The sequence below is a fragment of the Melospiza georgiana genome, chromosome 4 (assembly GCF_028018845.1).
Source record: "Melospiza georgiana isolate bMelGeo1 chromosome 4, bMelGeo1.pri, whole genome shotgun sequence".
In the NCBI taxonomy this organism is placed as follows: Eukaryota; Metazoa; Chordata; class Aves; order Passeriformes; family Passerellidae; genus Melospiza; species Melospiza georgiana.
The window spans coordinates 31,248,520-31,270,099 of NC_080433.1; the positions used below are offsets into that span (position 1 = coordinate 31,248,520).

Sequence of the window (21,580 nt, forward strand, 5' to 3'; positions counted from 1 at the left end):
CCCCGCACGGGCCGACGTCGGCCCCGCCCCCTCGACGTCAGCGGCAAAACGAGCCGGGACCGAAACGAAAGCAGCCTCTGAATAAACAAACGTAAATCTCCTCCGGCTTCGTTCTGTGCCACAGGTCAGCGCCTGTGGCGGTGGTGCCACAAGCGTGCGTGTGGCTAGGCGGAGGAGCAGGACAGGCAGCTTTCCCCGCCGCTCTGCAGGGGTAACCTGCCCGTCCGCAGAGCGCCTCAGCCAGAGGAGTTTCCTCCTTGGCGCTGGCGTCGTGCCCGGAGGCCCCCGCCGGCGGTCTAAACACTGTGGGCTCGCATGGGGGTTTTCTATATCGAGCCCGAGGCGGCAGGGGCGGTGGGGTCCCTTGCGAACCCCGGGAGCTGGCAGCACGACGGGGCGGGACAGGCAGTCCCACGGACCGCAGGAACGCCAGGCACACTCCCACCCTGTTCCATTGGCTGACACAGTTATCAGTAAAAAATCTCTTCATTCTCATTGGCTAGCCCGAGAGAATGCCCTCCCACCAGGGCGGGCTCTGTTGCAGCACTTATTCCCACCCACACCTTTGGGATCCCTTATTCGATTGGCTGCCGAGGTTGTTTGTCAGGAAGCTCAGGTCTCCTATTGGACAGCGGACTCCGGACACGTCGAGAGGGCTCTGTTGTGTGTGTGTATGTGTGGAAAACAAGCCGAGCTGGCACTGCGTTTCCCATTGGCTTCGCGCGCTTCGAGGGGGCGTGGCCTCTCCTCATGAATAACCACTACCCCACCCACTGTCGTCATGGCAACATGCAAATTTAGCCGCTGCGCCGCCGGTGATTGGCGGGCGCCGCCTTGGCGGGCCCGGGGGCGGTGCCGGGGCGGAGAGCCGGGCAGGGAAGGGAAGATGGCGGCGGCGGAGCGGAGCAGATCCCCGGTTCCCGGGGGGTCCCCGGTGCCGGCCTGTATGTTCGCCCCGGAGCCCGGCTCCCCGGGCGGCCGGCCTCGCGTGGCGGCGGCCGCCTGTCCCCTCCGCGCAGCCTTCGACGGCGAGGACGGCGAGGCGCTCAACGGCGAGCCCGAGATCGACCTCACCAGTAAGGTAGGCCCGGCGGGGGGGCGGGCGGCGGCGAGCGCCATCACCCCGCCAGGCCCCCGCCGCTCTCCTCGCTGCCGGTCGGCCGTGCGCGGGGGCCTGCCCCCGAGCCTGACCGCTCCCCCGCACCCCTCGCAGGAGAGCGAGAGGCGGGGGCCCGCCTGGCTCCGCCGGGACGGGAGGCTCCCCTGAGCGCTCCGCCGGCCCCAGCATCACCTGGGCGGGCGGCAGAGCCAGAGGTGCCGTGTGGAGGCGGTCGGGAGAGGCGCAGCAAAGTTATCCCGTACCCCGGCCGGGACTGGACGGGGCTGGCAGGCTGCTCCGCCCTGCGCCTTCCCCGCGCTGGCTGCTCGGGGGGAACGCCAGCCCGCAGCCGGGATAGCAGCCTCAGGAAGCGCCGGGTTTGGAGCTGTCAGCTGCTGCTACGTCCCGCTGACGTTTGCTCTCCGCGCTGGGTCTCTGTAGTTATCTCTGCTGCCAGTTGTACTAGTTCCTGGGACTTTCTCCACAATCTTAAAAGGAGGTCAGAGCTTGTAACTTTTGAGCGTAAGAGCCCAGTGACAAGGGTGCTTTGATCTTGCAAAGAGGGTTAAGTCAACGCAGAAAAGGCTTGTTCACCTTGTGCAACTCCTTTCGAGGATCCCAGTGACAAAACTGTGTGGTGGTCTTATTTTTGTCAGAACCATTCTCTCTTCCATCCTGCAGGAAGGTACATTGTAGTAATATGTGTGTGCCAGAACCTGCCACAGACTTAGTTGTCTTCTGTCACTGTCTTCTATTTTTTTTCCCAGTTGGCTGATCTCTTTAAATGTATGCCTTTTGCTGCCACGGGTTTGGTGTACTGTGGTGCTATCTCCCACTATAAAGTCTCCTGAAAACTTTATTTGATCCATTTGTAATTATGTGATCCAGAAGGCAGCATAGTTGTTATTTCCTCCTAGTTTTCTGTCATCCCTCCTCTTCATGCTTCCAGCTTAAGTTGTTCCAGAGTCCTGGACTTTGTTGCCCTCTATGCACAGAGAAGGAAAGAGGAATTGTGTCTGTGGACATGGCAACCTTTTTGTTTTTAATGGCTATTTTACAGTATGGTACTGTATTAAAACAAATGTTGCAAAGATTATCTTGTAAGATAGTAAAGAACAGAAATCAAACCTGTAGTATCTATTGATCGTGCCTTAATGAGGACAAGATTTTTATACAGGATGCCAATATTGATCTGTGCTTTGTCTTGGACGTGACTGCTGTGGAAGAGAGCCAAGGAGGATGCCAAGGACTGCATCACTGATTCTCGACAGCCAGGAACCTGACCAAAACTCCAGCAAAGAGAGAAGAGTGCTTTTCTTCCACAAACTCCCATTTGTGGTGTCAGTCTGTCTTCCATTCCTAGAAATCTGGAGGTGCTGTGGAAGTGGTAGGTAAGCATTTTTTGGACCTTTATTATAATTAACTTTTCCAGACAGCATTGTGCATCTGCTGTCTTTTCCCTGGACTTTTCATTCATCCCCACCTTGGATGAGAGCTTTAACTGTGAACTCTGCTCCATTTTTCTGAGTTAATCACCCACTGTGTGCTCAAAGCAGCAATCATATGGTGAGAATGCAGTAGCTAACCTGACTGCCCCCCCAGTCTTTTCTGTCCTCCCAGTTGAATTCTTCCACTCCAGTCCCTACTTAAAATGGGGACTCCCACTGCAATCAGTTTGTTTGATAGTTGCTAGTTCTGTCCTGGTCTTTCTGACCCACCCCTGGCTGTGTTAATACTTTTTCCCTGGTCCTTTCCCTGTGTGTAAGTTGAGCTCTTTTTAGAGAGGAACGCTTTGGGATTCTGTTATCAAGTGCACCTTGTCAGCTGGTCAGGGAAACAGTTCTGTTCATCAGCACAAATTCATTACCATGTTGATCTTAATGGGTGTTTGTTTTCCCTTCAGTGCCAGCACACTGCAGCAGCAATCAACTTTCAGGTCAAAAACCATAGCACACAAGGCTATTAGTGAAGCTGATACTTACTGTAGATCTACATTGACAACAGAGCATAATGGCACCTGGACAATGTATGACTACAGGGCATAGAAAACAAAATATGACACTGCAGAAGGTGCCTTTCCCCCAGCTCCTTGATGGCTGCTGGTGGCTTTCCAGCCGTGCAGAATGACAGGCTCTGTTTTTCCCGTAAAGGGCAGCACTGTGTACCAAACATAGGGTTTGCCCCTAGTACTTACAGTTTGTCTGCCTCATGGAGGCAGGCAAAGCCACCTCTCCCCAGAGACTGGGAAGGGATTTGAGAGATGGCATTTTGAACTTGTGAGATGTTTCCTTCTGCTGTCTTAAGCATAAAACAATAACTGGTTGTCATTTTTTTGCCCTATAGGAAACCTGAGGTTGCTAGACCTGCATGGCTCCTACTGATAACTGCTCAGTGCCTGACAAAGTGGAAAGAACAAAAGTGAACATTTTTGACTTTGTGAAAGCCTCTTCAAAACATGCATTCATAGTGCAGGCATGGAGGGGTTGCTCAGAGGTGAAAAGCAAAAAAAAAGCAGAGGAACCAAAATGCAGGGCTTCTCTTCGACCAAGGAGATGACAGAGGACAGGCTTTCTCCATCCAGGAAGCTAAAGAGATCTTCAGAACAGCACATCACGTCTTGCAGTGACCCAGGAAACCACCCAGCTGGCTGGGGCTGTGACTGCAGAAATAGTTGTCAGAAATGCTGAGTGCCATTGGAAGGTGTGATCCGTGAAAGCTGCTGGTTTATCTCCAGATACTGCTCGTGGTGTCCTACTGTGTCGTACAAGCTCTGAACTTCATGGGCTGCAGAGTAACCTTTGGAGGCAGTCTGCTGCTGGAACACCCTTCCGGAGCCCCTTTGTGTGGCAGTGAAGGCAGCAGTGTGGGGGAGCAGTGTTGTGGGCTGGTGTCAGTGAGCCTGTGCTGTTTGAGGCCCCCAGCCCTCCTGCCTGGCAGAGGAAAGGGTACAATGAGCTGCTGAGTGCCTTGGTACTTGCTACAGCACCCTGCCTGCTCACACTGCTGAAGCACTTGGACTCAGAAGAACAAAGCTGGTGATGAGACTTGAAGAAACTGAAGTTAGTTTGCCCTGCTCTGGTGGCCCCAGCTATTTTATTGATCTTTGTGTGTATTACAGCCTGTTTAATAGATCTTTCTGAGTCCCTGGCTTGTGCTAGTGCACTGGCCTAAAGAGTGAGATTGTCTGCTGTGCATCCAGGTATTCCTGAAAGTACTTGCAGGGCAAAAGGAGCCCTACACATCAAAACACAGCCTTCCCTTCCTGCCCAGACTGAGCCTCTCAACAGTTGCTGATTTCACTCTCAGTGCATTTGCATCCAGTGGTTTCCCTCAAGAAGAAAATGAAACTAAAAGGAAAACAGAACTGAAAGAAAATTTAATAAAAGCAAAACTCATTCTTTTATAGCATGAAATAGAAAGACTGTGACCTTGCTGAGCAGAGTGCTTTGGTACACTTTGCAGACCACGCCAAGTAGTTGAAAGGCTTAGGTAGGGCATGTGTCCAAAAGGGGCACGTGAAGGTGGTTGTATCTCTTGTAGCTGTCTGGCCCTTGCACACACATCCCTGCTCTCTGGGACCCTTAACATCTGTGGGAAGAGTTGCTTTGGCAGCCTTAAACCTTCTGACCAGCACCTGCTGTCTGTGCTTCAGTCTCCAAGCATCGTCACTATGGTTTTGGAAATCTGCGTCAACATTATTTGTGAGGGGTTGGGTTCCTTCACATTCTATATTTCCAAAAAAAGCCTTCATCAAGTGTGTAATAGTGGTGGTAAAGGCAGTTTCTCCTTGAAAACACATTGTGTTAACTGTGCTAAGCAAGTCAGGCTGTGTTAGGGCTTGTTGGGCAGACTTGAGGATGTTATTGTCAACTGCTCTAAACCATATATTTTAGGCAAACATCTAATTTAGCACAGCTTTCAGTCTCAGTGCATAGTGAAGGGAAGTGCTTCTTTCTGGGTGTGATTTTTGGGACATGTATGTAGGGACAGCTGTGGATGTCACTGAGTGTTGGCACAGGTGTGCCTACCCTTAGGGTTCTTGGTGGGTGTCAGCCTTTAATAACTTACCAAAAGTGCCTTTTTCACAGAAATCTGTATCAATTGCTTCAGCTCTCAGGCTGCTGCATTGGGATGCTCAGCCAGCAACAGATTTGTAACCGTGGAGGCAGCCAGAGAGCAGGTAGAGTGGCTGATGGAGGTCTCCTTGGTCTGTCACTGCCATGCCACCATTGTGGCTGCTCTGTGCAAGTGTCCTCTGCTGTACTGTGTGAGCAGTGCAGGTTTCTGCCAGAAATGGTGCTCTTCCATTCTAGGAAAAATCATTCCTAAAGCACTCTCTTGTCCTCATTTCCTGCTTTGTTTCTTTTTTGTTTTTTCATTCCCTTGATGTTCCTGCAGGGAAGGGCAAAGGAAGTTTGATTATTGCAATAGCTGCAGTCAAAGTTTGTTGGTAGCACAGCTGCTGGCCTACAGAACTGCAGCTCTCCACTGCTGAAACCTCCAGATGTGCTCATACAAATTGCTTTTACATGTCTGCCCTCGGTACCATTGTGTAAAGTACCTAAAATTTGAAAATAATGCTTATTTGTGTTCTCTCCTTTCCTTCTGCCCCCTCAGAAAACAGAAGGGGACATTAAATGTGTGAAAGACTTAAAAGATGCTCTGGATTTTGGTGCCCAGGTGTTCTCTGCAGTGAGGTCTGGTTGGCTTTCTCTGGCTGTCCAGTCATGCTTCAGGGGAGCAGCAGCACTCTTTGCAGCAGAGATTGTGGTACCCAGCTAGGGACTTTCTGTGGAGAAAATATCTGCTCCCCTTTCTGTTTTCCTTGAATGAAAACACTTTGGGGTGTTCACTTAAATGTGACTTTTAAACACTGGTTACATCAAAATGAGATGCTTGGTATTCTTACTTGCTTTGAAGTGTATTTTCCTGCATAAATGAACTCTGAGCTCAGACAAACAACCTTATGCAGTGTCACAAGGAAGTAGATGTCAGCAAAACTGGTTTAAAAAACAAAACCAAACCACCACAAAGCGGTCCTGGGAAAAGAGTCTTTCTCTTTCAATAAAGCACATAGATTGATTGTGCTTGTAACTGAAGCTGGTTTAGAAATTGTTTGCCTGACATCTGCAAATAGATATTCAATCTTTTTTTCCAGCTGGTGATGGTGAGTCCAACTTCAGAGCAGTATGACAGTTTGCTCCAGCAGATGTCAGAAAGGATTGATGAGGGATGTGGGGAGACCATCTATGTCATTGGACAAGGATCAGGTGAGTATAGCTTCCCCAGCAAAACAACAAAAAATTATTAAAATTATAAGAAAAACCTGGTTCATCTAACTAGACTGCTGCTGAAGTTAACACTTATTTTTCCAGAATGACTTGAAAATGTTCATAAAATATAGCAGAGTATGCGGGACAGAATTCTTTTGTTTTGTCCCTGCCGACGACTGTCTCATGTAGTGGAGCTAAATATATATTTTTTATAAAATTATGCAAGTTCTTTTTTGGAAATAATGCATGTCTTGTCTGAGCACACCAGGAAAAGACAAAGAATCTAAAATTATAATAACAGCTTTAGTACAGATGTCCTCAATTTCTGTGAAGGTCTTGTTCTGTCTGATTTTGTTCACTGCTCTGTTGGAAATAACATATTTTTACCCCACAGGAATTTATGATAGATACTTCACATAGCCAAAATATATGCTGCTGACTTTCTGTGGTAGTATGTGTCTGCTATGGAGGGAAAGGTTTTCCTTTGCTCAGCATGAGACCTTTACTGTCACATTAATTTGTGTGTGACTGCAGTCATTTGCCTTTGCAGATTTTAGCAGTTAGCATGGATTACATTTTTGTTCTTTTTGACAGTTCCAGTATTTGCATCTGATGCTGGTAAATGCTGGTAAAGGGCAAAGCATGCCCTTGCTTTGAAATAGAAATTTCTGAGTATCAAATAATTGTTTATGGTTATCATAAGGCAAAAGACATGTTTCAAGAACACTGGATATCTACTGAATATGAAGTTGTCATGATCAGACATTTGCTGTGTTTAAGGAGGAGTATGAAACCCTGCCAGGACTGGCTGAAATAATGGACAGAGAGAGTGTAACCCCAGAACTGTGTGCTTTTTGGGTTTTCATGGAGTTTTGTGAAGCAGCCAACATAGAGGAGAAGCCAGAATTAGATGGCCAGTGTTCATCCCACATGTAGACTATATCCTTGGTGTTTGGGATAAGCACATCTGCAGTGGAGATCTAGCTAGTTAGGCTAGTACCTGCTTTCTTTTCTAGGATACCTTGTGAGAGTGTTAGCTGGTAGCTGTTGCAGTGATTCACTTAGAAATAGGCGTTTGTTTCTTAAAACATGCGGTTGAACTTCTGACTTCATTTTGGGTTGCAGTGTAGTTGAGGAAGATGGGGATATTTTCAACAGAGAAAGGATCTTGATATCTCTGCCATTGTCACTTCTCATTCCCTTTCAGCATGTGTGATTTTGATCATCCCAGATACGCAGGTCAGCTGACTGAGAAGCAATTGAAGACTGCCATAGGAAGATTATTAGTTCAGCAGTAGTGACCTTTCCCTTTCTCCCCTGGGTTTTGCTATCTCCTGTCCCCTACTTCTCATTCCCTTTCTATAACCCAAGGCTTGTTTTAGTTTTCCTCAGTCTCAGCCAGCTTATGAGCCAGGTTGGAAATTGCCCAGTAACTCAGCTGGATTTAGAGCTGGGCAGTAATTAAAATGCTGATAAGTTCATGCAAACTACAGTTCCTGCTTACCGGCCGATGAGTCAGCCATGCATGTGAGCATGTACACATGGCAATAACTTTGGTCATCCGGGTGCAGTGTGGCTCTCCACCTTTGTTTGTTGTTTTGTGGGATTTTTTTCACCCACAGTGGAGATTCTGGGGTCAAATCTGTGCACCTTCACAGCACCTGGATTGGGAAAGAGATAGTGATCTCCTTGACCCTGTCTAGATAGTTGCCACTGGTGTGGTTTGTCAGCTCTTTTGCTTGGGTGAGCTGCAGTGCCACATTTTCTGGCTAATTGTGGTGATGCTTCACTCAGAACTTTCCTTTTATTAATGCTTTACCTCTTCTTGCAGTGGGAGAGGAGATACTTTATCTGACTGAAGGACACAAAGTACCTTCAGCAGGTAAAGTAAGACAGAAATGTGTCTTTGTTGCCAATGCCTACATATTTGCTTGTAAAGATTGTGAAGAAAGCTCCTCTAGATTAAAGATGGTGGTTTTCTACTGTCATTTAGGACTTAGAGTGAAGACCATCCCTTTTTATTTTGGGCCAAGGTTGTTTATTCTGTGTACATGGCTGACACCTCCGGTCCACACATAAATCCCGATGGGTGTGCAGGTCGCAGGCAGGATGACAATACTGTGCCTGCTGCAAGGTGGTGCTCACTGCCTGCCTTTGTCTCCCCCACACCACACCAGATGGGACTGAGTACGGGCTGAGCGAGGCAGACATGGAGGCGTCCTATGCCACGTTGAAGAGCATGGCCGAGCAGATCGAGGCAGACGTGATCCTCCTGAGGGAGCACCAGGAGGCCGGGGGCAAGGTGCGCGACTACCTGGTTCGGAAACGTGTGGGTGACAACGACTTCCTGGAGGTCAGGTGAGGAGCTGGGTGGAGACAGGGTTAGTCAGCAGCTCAGCTGCATTTTTACCCTGTGAGCAGTGCGTGCTGCTGAGCCAGCAACGCCGCTTCAGGTCTGGGTGTTGGAGCTACCCAACAAAGGGAGTCGAGCTTGACCACTCCTTGCTGATGAAATTGCCTTTTTGTTGTTGTTGCTGTCTCTTTTGTGAGCAAACTGTTGGTGGAAATTTGCCTGTGTTCAGCAGAGGGCTGGGTGACAGCTGGCTGGCTCTCTGGGTGACAACCTCACAGGTGGGGGCATCTTTTAGTGTGCTGGGTTGCCAGAGGACATGGGCACATGTGGCTGGTATGTATGTGTGTATATATGCACACTGCTGGAACACAATACTTTTGACAAAGGATCCAGTTCTGTTCCAAGACTGTGATGATCCAAGTCACATTTTAATGGACTTATACTAGCTTATGTAACATGACTTGAGAGTCTGCCCAGACCTAGATGGAGAGGATTTCCAACATTTGCCAACAGCCATAATAGCCACATTGATCAAAGAAGGAACTTGCTGTAGGACATGGCTTTCTCCTAAAATATTTCACTTTTTTTTTTAGCTTATCCTTTTCTGGGAACAACGATTTTAATTTTTGTGCTCTTCTTAGCGCTTGGTGCTGTTGCAACATAAGAAATGTGAGAAAGGCAGAGGTGTTCTAGACCAAGTTGGGATTTAGTCTTCCTTTTGAATTGCCACACCGTTTATGTTGGACTGCAGAGACGAGGAGTTGGAATAGAGACTCTGTGTGGCATCAAGCAACGTCACATTCAGTTGACTGTTATGGACACCCGTGACAGTGTTTCCACAATCTTCCACATCCCAGTCCCCAGAGTCTGGGATCTCTGCTGTTAGTTAATAACTGTAAAAGAATCTCTGCTCTGCTTGTGAGGCTCTAACATTTTTTAATCCCTGTTTGAAGGATAGGGAGCAAAAGCCAGTTATTTGCAGGAGCAGTGATGCTTGGGTTTTTTGGCTCACTTGTTCATTTGTTCAGGTACCATATTTTACCAGGCTGCTTCTCCTTTCCCCTGCAGGGTAGCAGTAGTTGGCAATGTGGACGCAGGGAAGAGCACCTTGCTGGGTGTGTTGACTCACGGCGAGTTAGACAACGGCCGCGGCTTTGCTCGGCAGAAGCTCTTCCGCCACAAGCACGAGATCGAGTCAGGCCGCACCAGCAGCGTGGGCAATGACATTCTGGGCTTCGACAGCGAGGGCAACGTGGTGAACAAACCTGACAGCCACGGTGGCAGCTTGGAATGGACAAAGATCTGTGAGAAATCCACCAAGGTCATTACTTTCATTGACCTGGCTGGTCACGAAAAATACCTGAAAACCACAGTCTTTGGCATGACCGGCCACTTGCCTGACTTCTGCATGCTTATGGTAGGTAGCAAGAAAGATGGACCGTACCAGCTGGAGTGGGGCTGTTCACAGCTTTAACAGCCTCGACTTCTTTCCTGTTGCAAAGTGCCTGTGGGTTTTGGAGGGAGGCAGGGAGGCAGCATCTCACAGGAGAGCAGAAGCCTCTGTGGCTCTCTTTCCTGTACTGTGTGGCATGTGCCCCAGAACTGTCAGTCCCAGACAGGCCCAAGATGATTCTTGACAATTGAAGGATTTCTGAATTCTAAAACTGAGTAGAAATGAGTCAGTCCTCTGCCAGTGTCCAGCAACATCTGAGATGAGCTGAGTCTGGTCATATGGCCCCAGTGGCACATCTGTAACTTAACCACAGTCTACGGCATGTGTGACACAAGGCCTTCTTGGTAATCCAGCTTACTGCAGCAGGAACATTGACATCCCTGTATTTTATATCCCTGGTGTAGGTTGGGAGTAATGCTGGGATTGTTGGAATGACCAAGGAGCACTTAGGCCTGGCGCTTGCACTTAACGTTCCTGTCTTTGTTGTGGTGACCAAGATTGACATGTGCCCTGCCAACATCCTGCAAGGTGAGTCTTACAGGCTCTCTCCAGGGCTGTTTCTGACCTCTGTGTGTTGCTGTCCTCTGCTTGGGTTCAGCAATTACTGCTGGAAGAGAGCTGCTTAATCTGGTTCTGACTGCATTCTAAACACCTTCCAGAAATCTATCCTTTTCCCTTGCTCATTTTGCAGGTGGTTGACTTACACTCACCATGTCAAACTTACCCATGCTGGGGACTCAACTTAGCAGCCCAAAAGTGTTTGCTACAAGGTTTTGCTTAATTGAGCTCTAAGAAGAGCAGCATACGGTTGGGGTTTGGGCTTTGCTTTCTCTCTGGGTACAGAGGGAAAGTCTGGAAGTTCTTTTGAAAGCTGCTTTCCTCCCTGCCCACAGTTCGAGTGTGATCTTAAGCTGTGATTGCACTTGATCTCCCCCTGCTGTTGGTGAAGGGGCAACTGCTTGTTACCTCCTGCTCACCTGGGCACTTCTCAGGTATGCTGGCATAACTACAGCAGCTCCTTCCTCTTGTCTGAACAACCAACCAACACTTAATAAATCATGGTTTAAAGCAGCTACATATGCAGGCTGTGAGGCAGGACTAGACACAAGCAGGGATGGCAATAAGCCCAATAGCATGGGCTAGTGATTTTTTTCTCAGCAGAATTAAAGAAGCAACTCTAACCCCAGCAGTATCCCATTAACCCATGCATGATGCTTTTTGTAGGCTGTTACCTATTCTCACTTTTAAAATTCTCTTTAAGCATTTCTCATGCCTTCAGAAACGTGCTGTGGTTAATTGGAGCAATGGGTTTTTTTGATAATCAGTCCTAAGAATCAGAGAAGTGAATGCTCCTGGTATTATCTGTAGTTCAGTGCATTATTATAAAAATCCTAAATATGTTTCAGGCAAATAGATGCATGTGATCAGATGATAATCTGTTTATCTCTATAATAGATGTTTGGCAAAAGAAATGTAAGGCCTGACCATAAGATAATAACTGGGAAGGAAGGAGAACCTTTGGCTCAGCGTGAGGAGAGAAGAGCTGCTCTTGGGAGAAGCTACTCCTGTGACATGCTCTGTTTAAAGTAAATAGACTCAAGATTTGACTCAAGTATGTCTGTGAAGAGCAGATGGCCTGATTAGATGTTTGTGTTTCTGTATCCAAAACATTACTTTCCCATAGGCAATCATTTGTTTACAAAATCCTGTCTAATTGGATGACAATTGTAGAACATAAATGGTTTGCTCTTTTAAGCCCCTAGTACCTTTTTCTGGTTTTTCTTTATTTATTGTCAGGCACTTTGTAGGAGGTTGATACTAGTGCATCAGGTAATGCCCCTGCTGGCTGCTGGATATGAGGCTTAGAAAATAAGTTAAAAAGAGGCAAAAGCTGAAAATTGGGAGCCATGAGATTTGTCCCAAAACACAGATTTCTGAATGTGGTCCACCCACATTGTCCTAGTCTGTGATGATAATCTTTACCTCTTTCATGCTTCTCCAGCCTCCTATGGCAAGTTGACTGCCAGGGAAAATGTATTGAGATTTGATTGGTCAAAATTGATTTGCAATTAGCATATTCTCAAATATTTCTGTGACTGAGTCGTGATTTTCAATTAATACACTATGAAAAATCCTTTCTAGAAAGAGGAAATACCTTGTAACTGCTTAAAGCTACTAATAGACAGCTACAAAAACGTCTCCTTCACAGCACTGCAAACTTGTCTGTCTGTTCATGTGTGGCATCGCTTGGCAGCGGGCTAGCTGGCATGAAATAGAAGATGGAATGGCTCCTAAGTCCTACCTGGGCTGCAGCAAACTCACAGTCTCACCTTTAGCCATCTTCTCCTGTCTTATCTGTGGCCAGAGCACCTGTCTCCCTGTGGGGAGAGACCCCACAAAGGTGATTTGTAAAGAGGGGAGATGCTGCCCTAACAATATTCATTTCACCCTTTAAGAAACCCTGAAGCTGTTACAGCGACTGCTGAAGTCCCCAGGGTGCAGGAAGATTCCCGTGCTGGTTCAGAGCAAGGATGATGTCATTGTAACAGCCTCCAACTTCAGCTCAGAGAGGTAACTGGAGTAGAGGAGAATGATTCTCTTTCAATCCTATGTGGAGACTGGGTGAGGAGATTCAGAGAGTCCCATTGTCTAGATGTGTGAAGGTTGCATTTGCCATGTGGAGTGTGTTCCATAAGAGTGTGTTGATTTTGAGGTTGACCTGCTTGTGTTCCCCTCTCTGAGGCAGGAATGAGAGGCTGCTTCTGGGCAGTCTGCAGAAGACAGCAGGGCATTTGGCTTCCTTCAGTCCTTTCTTCAGAACCTTACACCTTTTCCCAAATTTCATTGGAAGGCAGAGGCAATGTTGCAGGTTTTCAAACATGGGGTGTTGTGCATCTGACTGCTTGCCAGGCTCTCCCTTTCTAGCACAGTATATTGAATTAGTCCCAAGATTTTGGATGTCTCCCTACATGTGGAAAGCCAGGTAGGAAAGTGAACTAACTCCATTTTCATCAATTTTCCTTTACAGGATGTGCCCAATTTTCCAGATTTCAAATGTTACTGGGGAGAATCTAGATTTGCTGAAGATGTTTCTTAATCTCTTGTCTCCACGGACCAGTTACAGGGAAGAAGAGCCAGCAGAATTCCAGATAGATGATACTTACTCTGTCCCGGTAAGGATCCTGGTGTTTGGAAGAACATTGTGTTCCCTTTTTTAGGCTGAAGCAGGGATCTTCTCTAGAGAGGAGAGTTCTAGAGCTCTGCTGCTGGCCTGGTAGAGTAACCACAATTACTTTTTTTTCTTTTTTGGCATAGGGTGTAGGAACAGTTGTCTCTGGGACGACGCTGAGAGGCTTAATCAAGCTAAATGACACCCTGCTGCTGGGGCCAGATCCCCTTGGCAACTTCCTCCCCATTGCTGTCAAGTCCATCCACCGCAAGAGGATGCCCGTCAAGGAGGTGCGGGGAGGCCAGACTGCCTCCTTTGCCTTGAAGAAGGTGAGGTGATCTCCTCCAGACCCCCAGAACAGGAACTGCCCTCCTAATTTTAGATTGTTTTAGAAGATCAGCTGCAGTAAGGCTGTTTTTGTAAACATCAGCTGCCTCATGTTGCAGTGGAATGGAATCCCATAGAACTTCCCCATGTGTGGTTCCACATCCTGGTTTTTCCTCCTAGCAGCTGCCAGGGGATAGCAATGCCACTAGATAATGATGCTAGAGATATCTAAGAAAGTGGAGGAATTTCAAGAAAAGTCTCCTTTTGTGCTGGAACTGCATTAGTAGCCTGCACAGTGTATTTACACTACTCTTGGCTTGTAGGGTCAGCTGCATGACTTGGGATTTAAAAATCCGCAAAATTTGATATTACTCCTCTTGCAAAGGGTTTCTGTCAATCTTCACTGATTTTAAGGGGATATAGTTTAACCTACACCATACTTTATGTGATCAGGCTTACAATGTTGTATTAACAAACATCATGATTTAGGAGAGATTTCCTTGGATAATGTGCAACCAGGATGTAGGTTTTGCTTTTAAAGGATCAGTGAAGTAAATGTGCCAAGTGTCCAGCATTTCCAGTACTCTAAAGCTTCCTTGTAAACTTCAGCTGAATTTGATTTTTGCAACCTTTACATGATATCCTATACATAACATAACATACAGTTATGATACAGTTATGTATAGTATCCTATACATAACATACAGAGTTCTGCACCTCTTGCTTTGCCTTTTACTGGGCATGAGGTAGTATCTATGAAATCCCTTAGGGTTGTGCTGGATGCAGTCAGGCAAAGCAGCAGATTTCTTCCCCAGAGAATCATGCTAAGATTTTTTGTGTCTCTGCTTTTCAGATCAAGCGTTCTTCCATCCGGAAAGGCATGGTGATGGTGTCACCCCGCCTGAATCCACAAGCGTCATGGGAGTTTGAAGCAGAGATTCTGGTGCTCCATCACCCCACGACCATCAGCCCACGATACCAGGCCATGGGTACGTGTGTCAGTGCTGAATTGTCTTTGTTTCCCAGTGGTAGCATTTTGTATCTAATCTAGCCTAAGACAATTTTGCTCCTGATGTCTCTGTCAACCTGAATATATGCCATAGTTCCTGGTTTTGCCTTTCCCAGCATTGTGGAAGGGAGAGGGAAGGGTGCTTACATAGGAGAGTGGGGTGGCTGTAAGGTAAAAAGGAGATGTGTACTCTCAAATGTATTTGGAGCCTACCTGTGCTGTATCTCCATGGTGCAAAGATTCTTCACTTTCAAGTGCTGATGGAAAATGCTGATGCTCGTTTTGTGTGCTGTCCTCCAGCCCAGCTGCTTGGTGTGTAGGATTCTGTTGAGGGTGCTTCAGGGAAGGCAGGATTTGAAGGCAGCTGTTCTATCTGATGTGCATGTTCTTTTTGGGGATGGAACAGAGGCAGCTGCGTGACCCATACAGTCCTTGCTGTAGGGTGAAGAGCTGCCTCAGATGTGTCTCTGAAGCTGGTTCCACTAATGGGCCTGGCTGCTGAAAGCTGTGTGCTTTACATTGACAGTGCATTGTGGCAGCATCCGTCAGACAGCCACGATTCTCAGCATGGACAAGGACTGCCTGCGCACAGGGGACAAGGCCACCGTGCACTTCCGCTTCATCAAAACCCCGGAGTATTTACACATAGACCAGCGCCTCGTCTTCCGGGAAGGCCGCACCAAAGCCGTGGGTACCATCACTAAGGTAAGGGCTGCCAGTCCCACCTGCTTCTGCCCATTAGCGACTTCTTGCACTCAGAAGCCAGCAGGAGAATCCAGATAGCTCTGGAAGATTGAGGGGAGAGGTTGTGCTTCAACCAAAAGCATCAGGCCTGACGTGGGTCGAGGATGACCGATGTGCTTTGTCATGTGGTGGGTCTTTAGCTGGTGTGAATGAGGGAAGGTAAAGGGAGAGGCTGAGCCATATGCTGCTGGTTCTTAAGGCTCAGTCTCTTTCTGACATCCTGTAGCTGCTCCATTTGAGTCATGTTGTGGAGGCTGGAGTGTCACCTCAGCCAAGTGGCCCTTTCCGAGGGTGGAAGATCAGAGGTCTAGGTTTCTTTGAACAGCCGCTGCTGTTGCATCCTTCTCTTTGTTATTTTTAAAAATTCTCCAGAGGCTTTTTGTTAAAAAGCAGCATTGGACCTTGCCAGATCATCCTGGCTATTTTAATGCTGAGTTTGGCAATTTGCAATTTGCAGCTACTCCAGACCACCAATAACTCACCAATGAACTCCAAGCCACAGCAGATCAAGATGCAGTCAACAAAGAAGGGAGCTGTTACGAAACGAGAGGATGGCGTTCCCGCCGCTGGGATGGCAGCTGGAGGCCCAGCAGCTGGGGATGAGGCCCCCTCAACAGCTGCAGCACCACTAACACCTACTGCCCTGCAACCATTGGTAAGTGAGGAAAATCCCATCTCTGTCTTAGCTGTTTGTGTCATGGTTTCATCTGTTGAGGAAGGGTACTCTAAAGCAGAAGTATTATCCCCTCATACCTCGAACTCACCTTGCCACAGGAACAAATAGAAATATAAGTAGTCTCAGAGCAGGAATCATAATTCTCTGATGTCTGGATGACTCCATGGCTGACCTTCCAGCAGACAGCAGCTCAGGGTACTGGGACAGTTCAGGTTGGACTCAGGAAGTGTCTAGTCTAACCTCCTGCTCTAAATAGGATTAGCTGTGAGGTCAGACTAGGTTGCTCAGGGTTTTATCCAGTCATGACAGGTCATCTGCCCTGTCGAAAAATAAGGAGGGGACATCCAAGAAGAAGGAAAGACTTTAAATTTCTCTTTAGAGAAATTTATCCGGGTTGTTTTGTTGGTTAGAACTTCAGTTCAGCTTGTCCCTGGAGGATACCTAGTCTTTTACCTGGCCTGAAAGGAATGGAAACTCAATTCTCACTGCAGGCCTACTGATCAGCTTTATTACTGATAGAAGAAAGGTCCTTTTCTTGGAGGGTACTTCCTGAGGAAGTGAAGGGTTCAGGAACCCACTCTGTCAAGTGACAGGGTGTTCCCCTTCTTAATTCTAGCTAGATTAGTTGCCATGGTCAAATCTCACCCTCTTGAGCCAGACTGCTCATCAAAGGGGGCCCCTAGCAGGGGTTCTCTCCCTCTGCATATGTCTGGGGCTTCACCCCAGTCCTCACCTCATCCTTGTCTTTCTGTAGTGTCACTGTGGTTGTAAGTAGTGGTCCTGGCTTGCTCTTTGTTTCATCCCTTCCCCTGAGACTCTGAGTTGCTTTTGTTCTTGCTTATGTCTTCCTCTCTCTCCTTGCTGCGTCCCCTCAGCCTGCCCTGGATGAAGAGCCCCACAGCCGTGAGGGCAATAAGGTATTTGGCTGCTCAGAGAGAAACAGTGGGTTTGCTGAGGTTGGGAAAAGTCAGGTAGAGAGCCATGGTAGGGGGTGGGGGGCTCTCCTTCAATTCTGTACAAAGTCAAGGGAGCCTGAGGCCTGATTTCCTGCATGCTGAACTCCATGGCACTTACTGGCTGTCATGGGAGTGAAGCATTTAGAAATTTGGGAAATCAAAGTCTTCCCAGCTTGAGGGGCAAAACTTCCTGGTGCATCTGTCTCTCCTCCTTCCCTCACGGTGTGTCTGTCTCCCTCCTGCCTTATCTCCTACTTGCAGTGGTAGAAAGCTGTTCAGTCACAACTGCCCTGCCACTGTCTGAATGTGTGTGTGATCCATCTGAATTCCTGCTGTGTTGATATCCCAACTGAGGGGTTGCTTTGCACTAAAGTCAGTTTTGTTTTCCAGTCAAAAGTTGGAGGAGGAGGCCGTCGACGTGGGGGTCAGCGCCATAAAGTGAAATCTCAGGGAGCCTGTGTGACTCCTGCCAGTGGCTGCTGAATTTCTTATTCCTCCTCTCTCTGAAGAATTCCTCCCCATCCCTTCATTTCTTATCCAAAAGAGCCAGAGCAGCGTAAACCAAAACCCATCCCAGCTGATTGGCTGCAGAAGAATCGTCCCTCCTCCCTGCAGGAAGCGATGGAGAGGAGCATAATTTATAAGCTAATGAAGGTGATAAGACAGAGAACTGAGTAACTGACACCTTCCTCCTCCCCCTGTCGACACATTTTTGTACATCATGGGCTTAGTTTTTATTCTTATTAGTTTTTATTATATTTTGTGTGCATGAAGATGAGAGGGGAGTCTGGATAGAGCTGCAAAGAGCCAGTTAGTTGCCTCCCTCCTCCCTCACCCCTTTCTGTCCACAGGACTTGCTGCTCTCCCCTATTTGCTGTCTCAGATCCAGGGGTTATCAGATGCCAGAAATTTCAGACTTGCAAAGGTTAAAACAGGTTATTTAGGATGGCTCCATGGAACATCGTTTCATCACCACTGTGGCCTTGTGCCAAATATGTTTTGGATTCCCTCCCTCTTAAACTATTTCTAAGTGGATTTAATTTAATGTTGTAATGACTGAAGTTTGAAGGAGATGGTGAGAAAGTTCCTTAGTTGGAGATCTAAGAGGAAAACAAATTGGAAAGCAGTTGCTGATGTTAAGTTCAGGGATCCTATGCTCAATATTCTCAAATAATGTTGAAAGCACTTAAAATTTTAACTAGCGACAGAGTGAAATGGGCAGACCTTTACCCACCCAGTTCCCCTTCCCATTTTGCTGCTTTTCCCAGTGTTTGTTCAGTGCACATTGGAGCAAATCTTCCCTGCCTCCCAAGGCTGCAGCAGCTCCACTGACAGTATTAAGAACAGTGCAGGAGCACTCAGTCCGTCCTTGAGCCAGAGAAAGCCTTCTCACCTGGGCGGACAGAGCTCACAGGTGGTAAGATACCTTTGGAACAGAGACACCAGGCTAACATGACCTTTCCTTCATTTTGTTTACTCCAAGATGTCCAAAACCTTTTTGGAACTCACTGGCCAAACTTTGCCATGGCAGAAGTAGGATTTGTCTTCTCCCCTCTTGGCCAAAGAGGGCAGTGACAAATTGGTACCAAATTTATAGAAGTGCTTTCAAGGTTGGAAGTACATGGTAATTTTTCTGATTTTCACTGAATTTTTTAAAAGATTTTATTTTTCTTAATGAGAAATTCTGGCTTCTCCAAGAAGGCCCTGCAAGCACAGTTTACGAATTACTGTTAGAATGGTTTCTTTAACCATTTAATGAGTTTTTCAAGTGATTGATTCCCTGCTTATTTTGATCTCTTTTCTTCTAACCTTACCTCCTCCCTTGGCTCTGGTGAGGACAGGAATTATCCTCTGCCAGCTTGTGGCGAGCTCTGGGAGCGTGGTAGCATTTTGAGGAGGAGATGGCATCCTCAGCAAATCATGGCTCCCCCCAGCAGGCGCGGTCAGGCTCGGTTTCTCCGAGGGCTTCCTCCTCCAATGAAGGACTTTTATTTTAATCAGAGAGAGACTGCAAAGTTTCTGTCCCTCCTTAGCAGGTTGTTCCTGTTCCTCACTCTGTGTCACCTGTGTGGAGTTCGTTGCAGCTCACCTTGTGGCTCGGGGTGGGCTTCCAGGCGGGCTGAGTGGCAGAACGCATCTCCCGCTGCCAACACCAGCACTCCAAGAGCATTAAGCGGCACGGGAGAGGCAAGAAAGGTGGTTTGGAGAGCAGGATCCTTTGCCTTAGAGACTGCAGTGGGTGGAAGGGGAGGTCAGACAGTCCTTTTCCAAGCTATGTGCCTAAATACCAGCACTCTCCTGGCGAGGGAGGAACTATAGGCGGCTACGACACTAATAGCACCCGCATTGTGAGGGGGTGTGAGGTGTGGCTAAGCAGGGCACCAGGGCCTGGCTTGTTTGTCTTCTGGCCCTGTAGCAGCATCAAACTGCATCTGATTTCACTGCCCTCTGCTTCTGAAGGGAGCAGGGAGCTCCAGGCGGTTTTCTCTTTCTCCATTCCTTGTGCTCCAAATGAAGGAGACTGCCGAGACTGAAAGAAGGTTCACTTCAATTTGTGCAAAGGAGGTGGTGTGATCTCTCTTTTGTGACCAGCATTTACAGATCACTCAGGCTGGTGTGATCTATAAAATAAATTTTAAAAAAGTTTGTTCCAAGTAAAAGTCTTGATTTGTCTTGTCTCCTTGATTTTTGTCTCTCTAGAAAACCAGGCTGAAGTCCCGAGGAAGCAGGTTTGCCTAGCTCCAGATTCTTTTGCTGGCTACAAGAGGAGGCTGTGCTCATAGTGACAGCAGGGCAGGGCATGGCACAGCACAGCACAGGAGAGCTGATACTGAGCTTTTGCACAGCCCTGACAGGTTTTACTCAAGGCAAAATGAAGTGCACCTCAGGGGCAGAGTGGTAAAATGAGAACACGGGTGTGGTGTGAGCTGTGCTGTGTGAGATGTGAGTGGGTGTGAAGAGCAGCTCTAGCAAATCACTTGGGGCCAGCCCCACGAGAGAAACTGCTAAAGGATGCAGCATTAGCACAGCACTTGCAGTGCCTGCCTACCTGTGCTTCCTGGGACATGCACCTCACCTCTTTCTGCAAATACAGTGGGACTCTGCAGGGTTTGCAAGGAGCCTTTTTCTTTCTCCTCAGTTGATCTCAGAGGGTCACAAAGGCATTTTCTGCTCTGCACAGCCCTTTTGTAGGTCAGTGTTGGGCTGTGGTAGCCAGAGCTGAGGCCCACACAGCCCTTCTCCTGGAGAGGGCTGGTCCAGGGCCAGCAGAGGGCAAGCCTGGCCCTAGCGTGGCCTTCTGGGAGAAGCTGCATGGGTATTCCTCAACATAAACCTTCCTCCAAGCCCAGGTTAGGCAGGCAAGATTGTGACCCTCCTCAAGCCACTTCAGATGCCAGAAATTTCAGACTTGCAAAGGCTAAAACAGGTTATTTAGGATGGCTCCATGGAACATCGTTTCATCACCACTGTGGCCTTGTGCCAAATATGTTTTGGATTCCCTCCCTCTTAAACTATTTCTAAGTGGATTTAATTTAATGTTTCCCATTTTTCAGCCTTTTTTATGCACCAACTTCCTCACACTAAGGAAAATTAAGTATTTCCTTTCTGCTTGCTTTGTAGCTGATGAGTGGTTAAGAGCCCATGTGAGGGAAAAGAGAAGCAGATCCCCTGAATTGGGCTTTGTGTCAGGCTTTGTCCCTGCTAACCCAGCCTCCCTTGCTGCTCCTGGGGGCCAGCTGGGCTCTGCTCATGGCAAGGCAGAGGATGGGGAGGCTTTGGGAGGTGACTGCAGAATGAGGACAGCCATGATATGACAGACTTAAGTCTAGTAGGTTTTTGGTCCCAAGGAATTGGAGCTTTTAGGAGAAAGTCTTGTTCTCAGCATTGTTTCAAGCAGTTTTTGCATCCTCAAGCCTGCTCAATGACAAGGTGATGACTTTGTTGATGGCCCTAGAGTTAGTACATCAGGCTGGAAAATAAGGATTTGCCATAAAACTATGTAGAAGAAGAGCTCCAGGAATAGCTTTTGTCTATCTACTAGCTGTGCATCATTCCCAACAGCAGATTCAGTTACAAAACATCCAAACCACTATGGGCAGTTTTGATATAATTTATGTCTTGGTCTTTTTTTTTTTTTTTCTTGCATAGGCATAAATTACAATCTGTTGATTAAAAAATAAAAGGAACAAAACAGTGCAGCATTTGCAACAGGCTACAGCATCAAACACAAACTCCTGTCTGTAACCATCTGTTTCTGCAGGGCTAATTCATAACACATGTGTAGGGCAAACTGAGAAGGAGGGAGAATAGAGGAGGGAAATGGAGTAAATAAGAGAACTCTGCTCCCACAGCTGTTCTGCATTTCTCCTGCCTCACCAGGCTCATCTTCAGCATCAGCTCTAGGATTAAATGCCCCTGGGCAGAGAAGCACATGCTGAAGCAGCAGTTTTGTGTGCCCTCTTCTTTGGCAGCTCTGGGCAGTGCTGCAGAAATGCTGCAAGCTACAGTCTCGAGAGCCAG

At 47.6% G+C, this 21,580-nt stretch overlaps 1 protein-coding gene across 4 annotated transcripts; it reads left to right on the top strand.

The window, feature by feature from the left end:
- Nucleotides 1-886: 886 nt before the first annotated feature.
- On the top strand, nucleotides 887-19,721 carry GTPBP1 (GTP binding protein 1). 4 transcript variants are annotated; one of them, XM_058022642.1, is made up of 14 exons: nucleotides 1,496-2,490; nucleotides 3,443-4,588; nucleotides 6,258-6,369; nucleotides 8,550-8,730; nucleotides 9,794-10,142; nucleotides 10,583-10,706; nucleotides 12,635-12,749; nucleotides 13,207-13,351; nucleotides 13,494-13,676; nucleotides 14,528-14,663; nucleotides 15,210-15,388; nucleotides 15,885-16,082; nucleotides 16,979-17,020; nucleotides 17,450-19,721. In XM_058022642.1, exons 3-14 carry the CDS (start codon nucleotides 6,264-6,266, stop codon nucleotides 17,540-17,542), a joined length of 1,851 nt encoding a protein of 616 aa, XP_057878625.1. In that variant the 5' UTR covers nucleotides 1,496-2,490; nucleotides 3,443-4,588; nucleotides 6,258-6,263; the 3' UTR covers nucleotides 17,543-19,721. The 4 variants fall into 4 exon arrangements, with proteins under 4 accessions (XP_057878622.1, XP_057878623.1, XP_057878625.1 ...); XM_058022643.1 differs by having other exon boundaries at nucleotides 1,496-2,486; XM_058022639.1 differs by lacking the exons at nucleotides 1,496-2,490; nucleotides 3,443-4,588 and adding an exon at nucleotides 887-1,081.
- The last annotated feature ends 1,859 nt before the right edge of the window (nucleotides 19,722-21,580 follow it).

Excerpts from the sequence above, each read along its gene's own strand:
- GTPBP1 (XM_058022639.1), top strand. The coding sequence starts at position 887 with ATGGCGGCGGCGGAGCGGAGCAGATCCCCGGTTCCCGGGGGGTCCCCG. Across the intron at positions 6,370-8,549 it reads TGTCATTGGACAAGGATCAG|ATGGGACTGAGTACGGGCTG; the intron begins GTGAGTATAGCT and ends ACACCACACCAG. Across the intron at positions 15,389-15,884 it reads CCGTGGGTACCATCACTAAG|CTACTCCAGACCACCAATAA; the intron begins GTAAGGGCTGCC and ends TGCAATTTGCAG.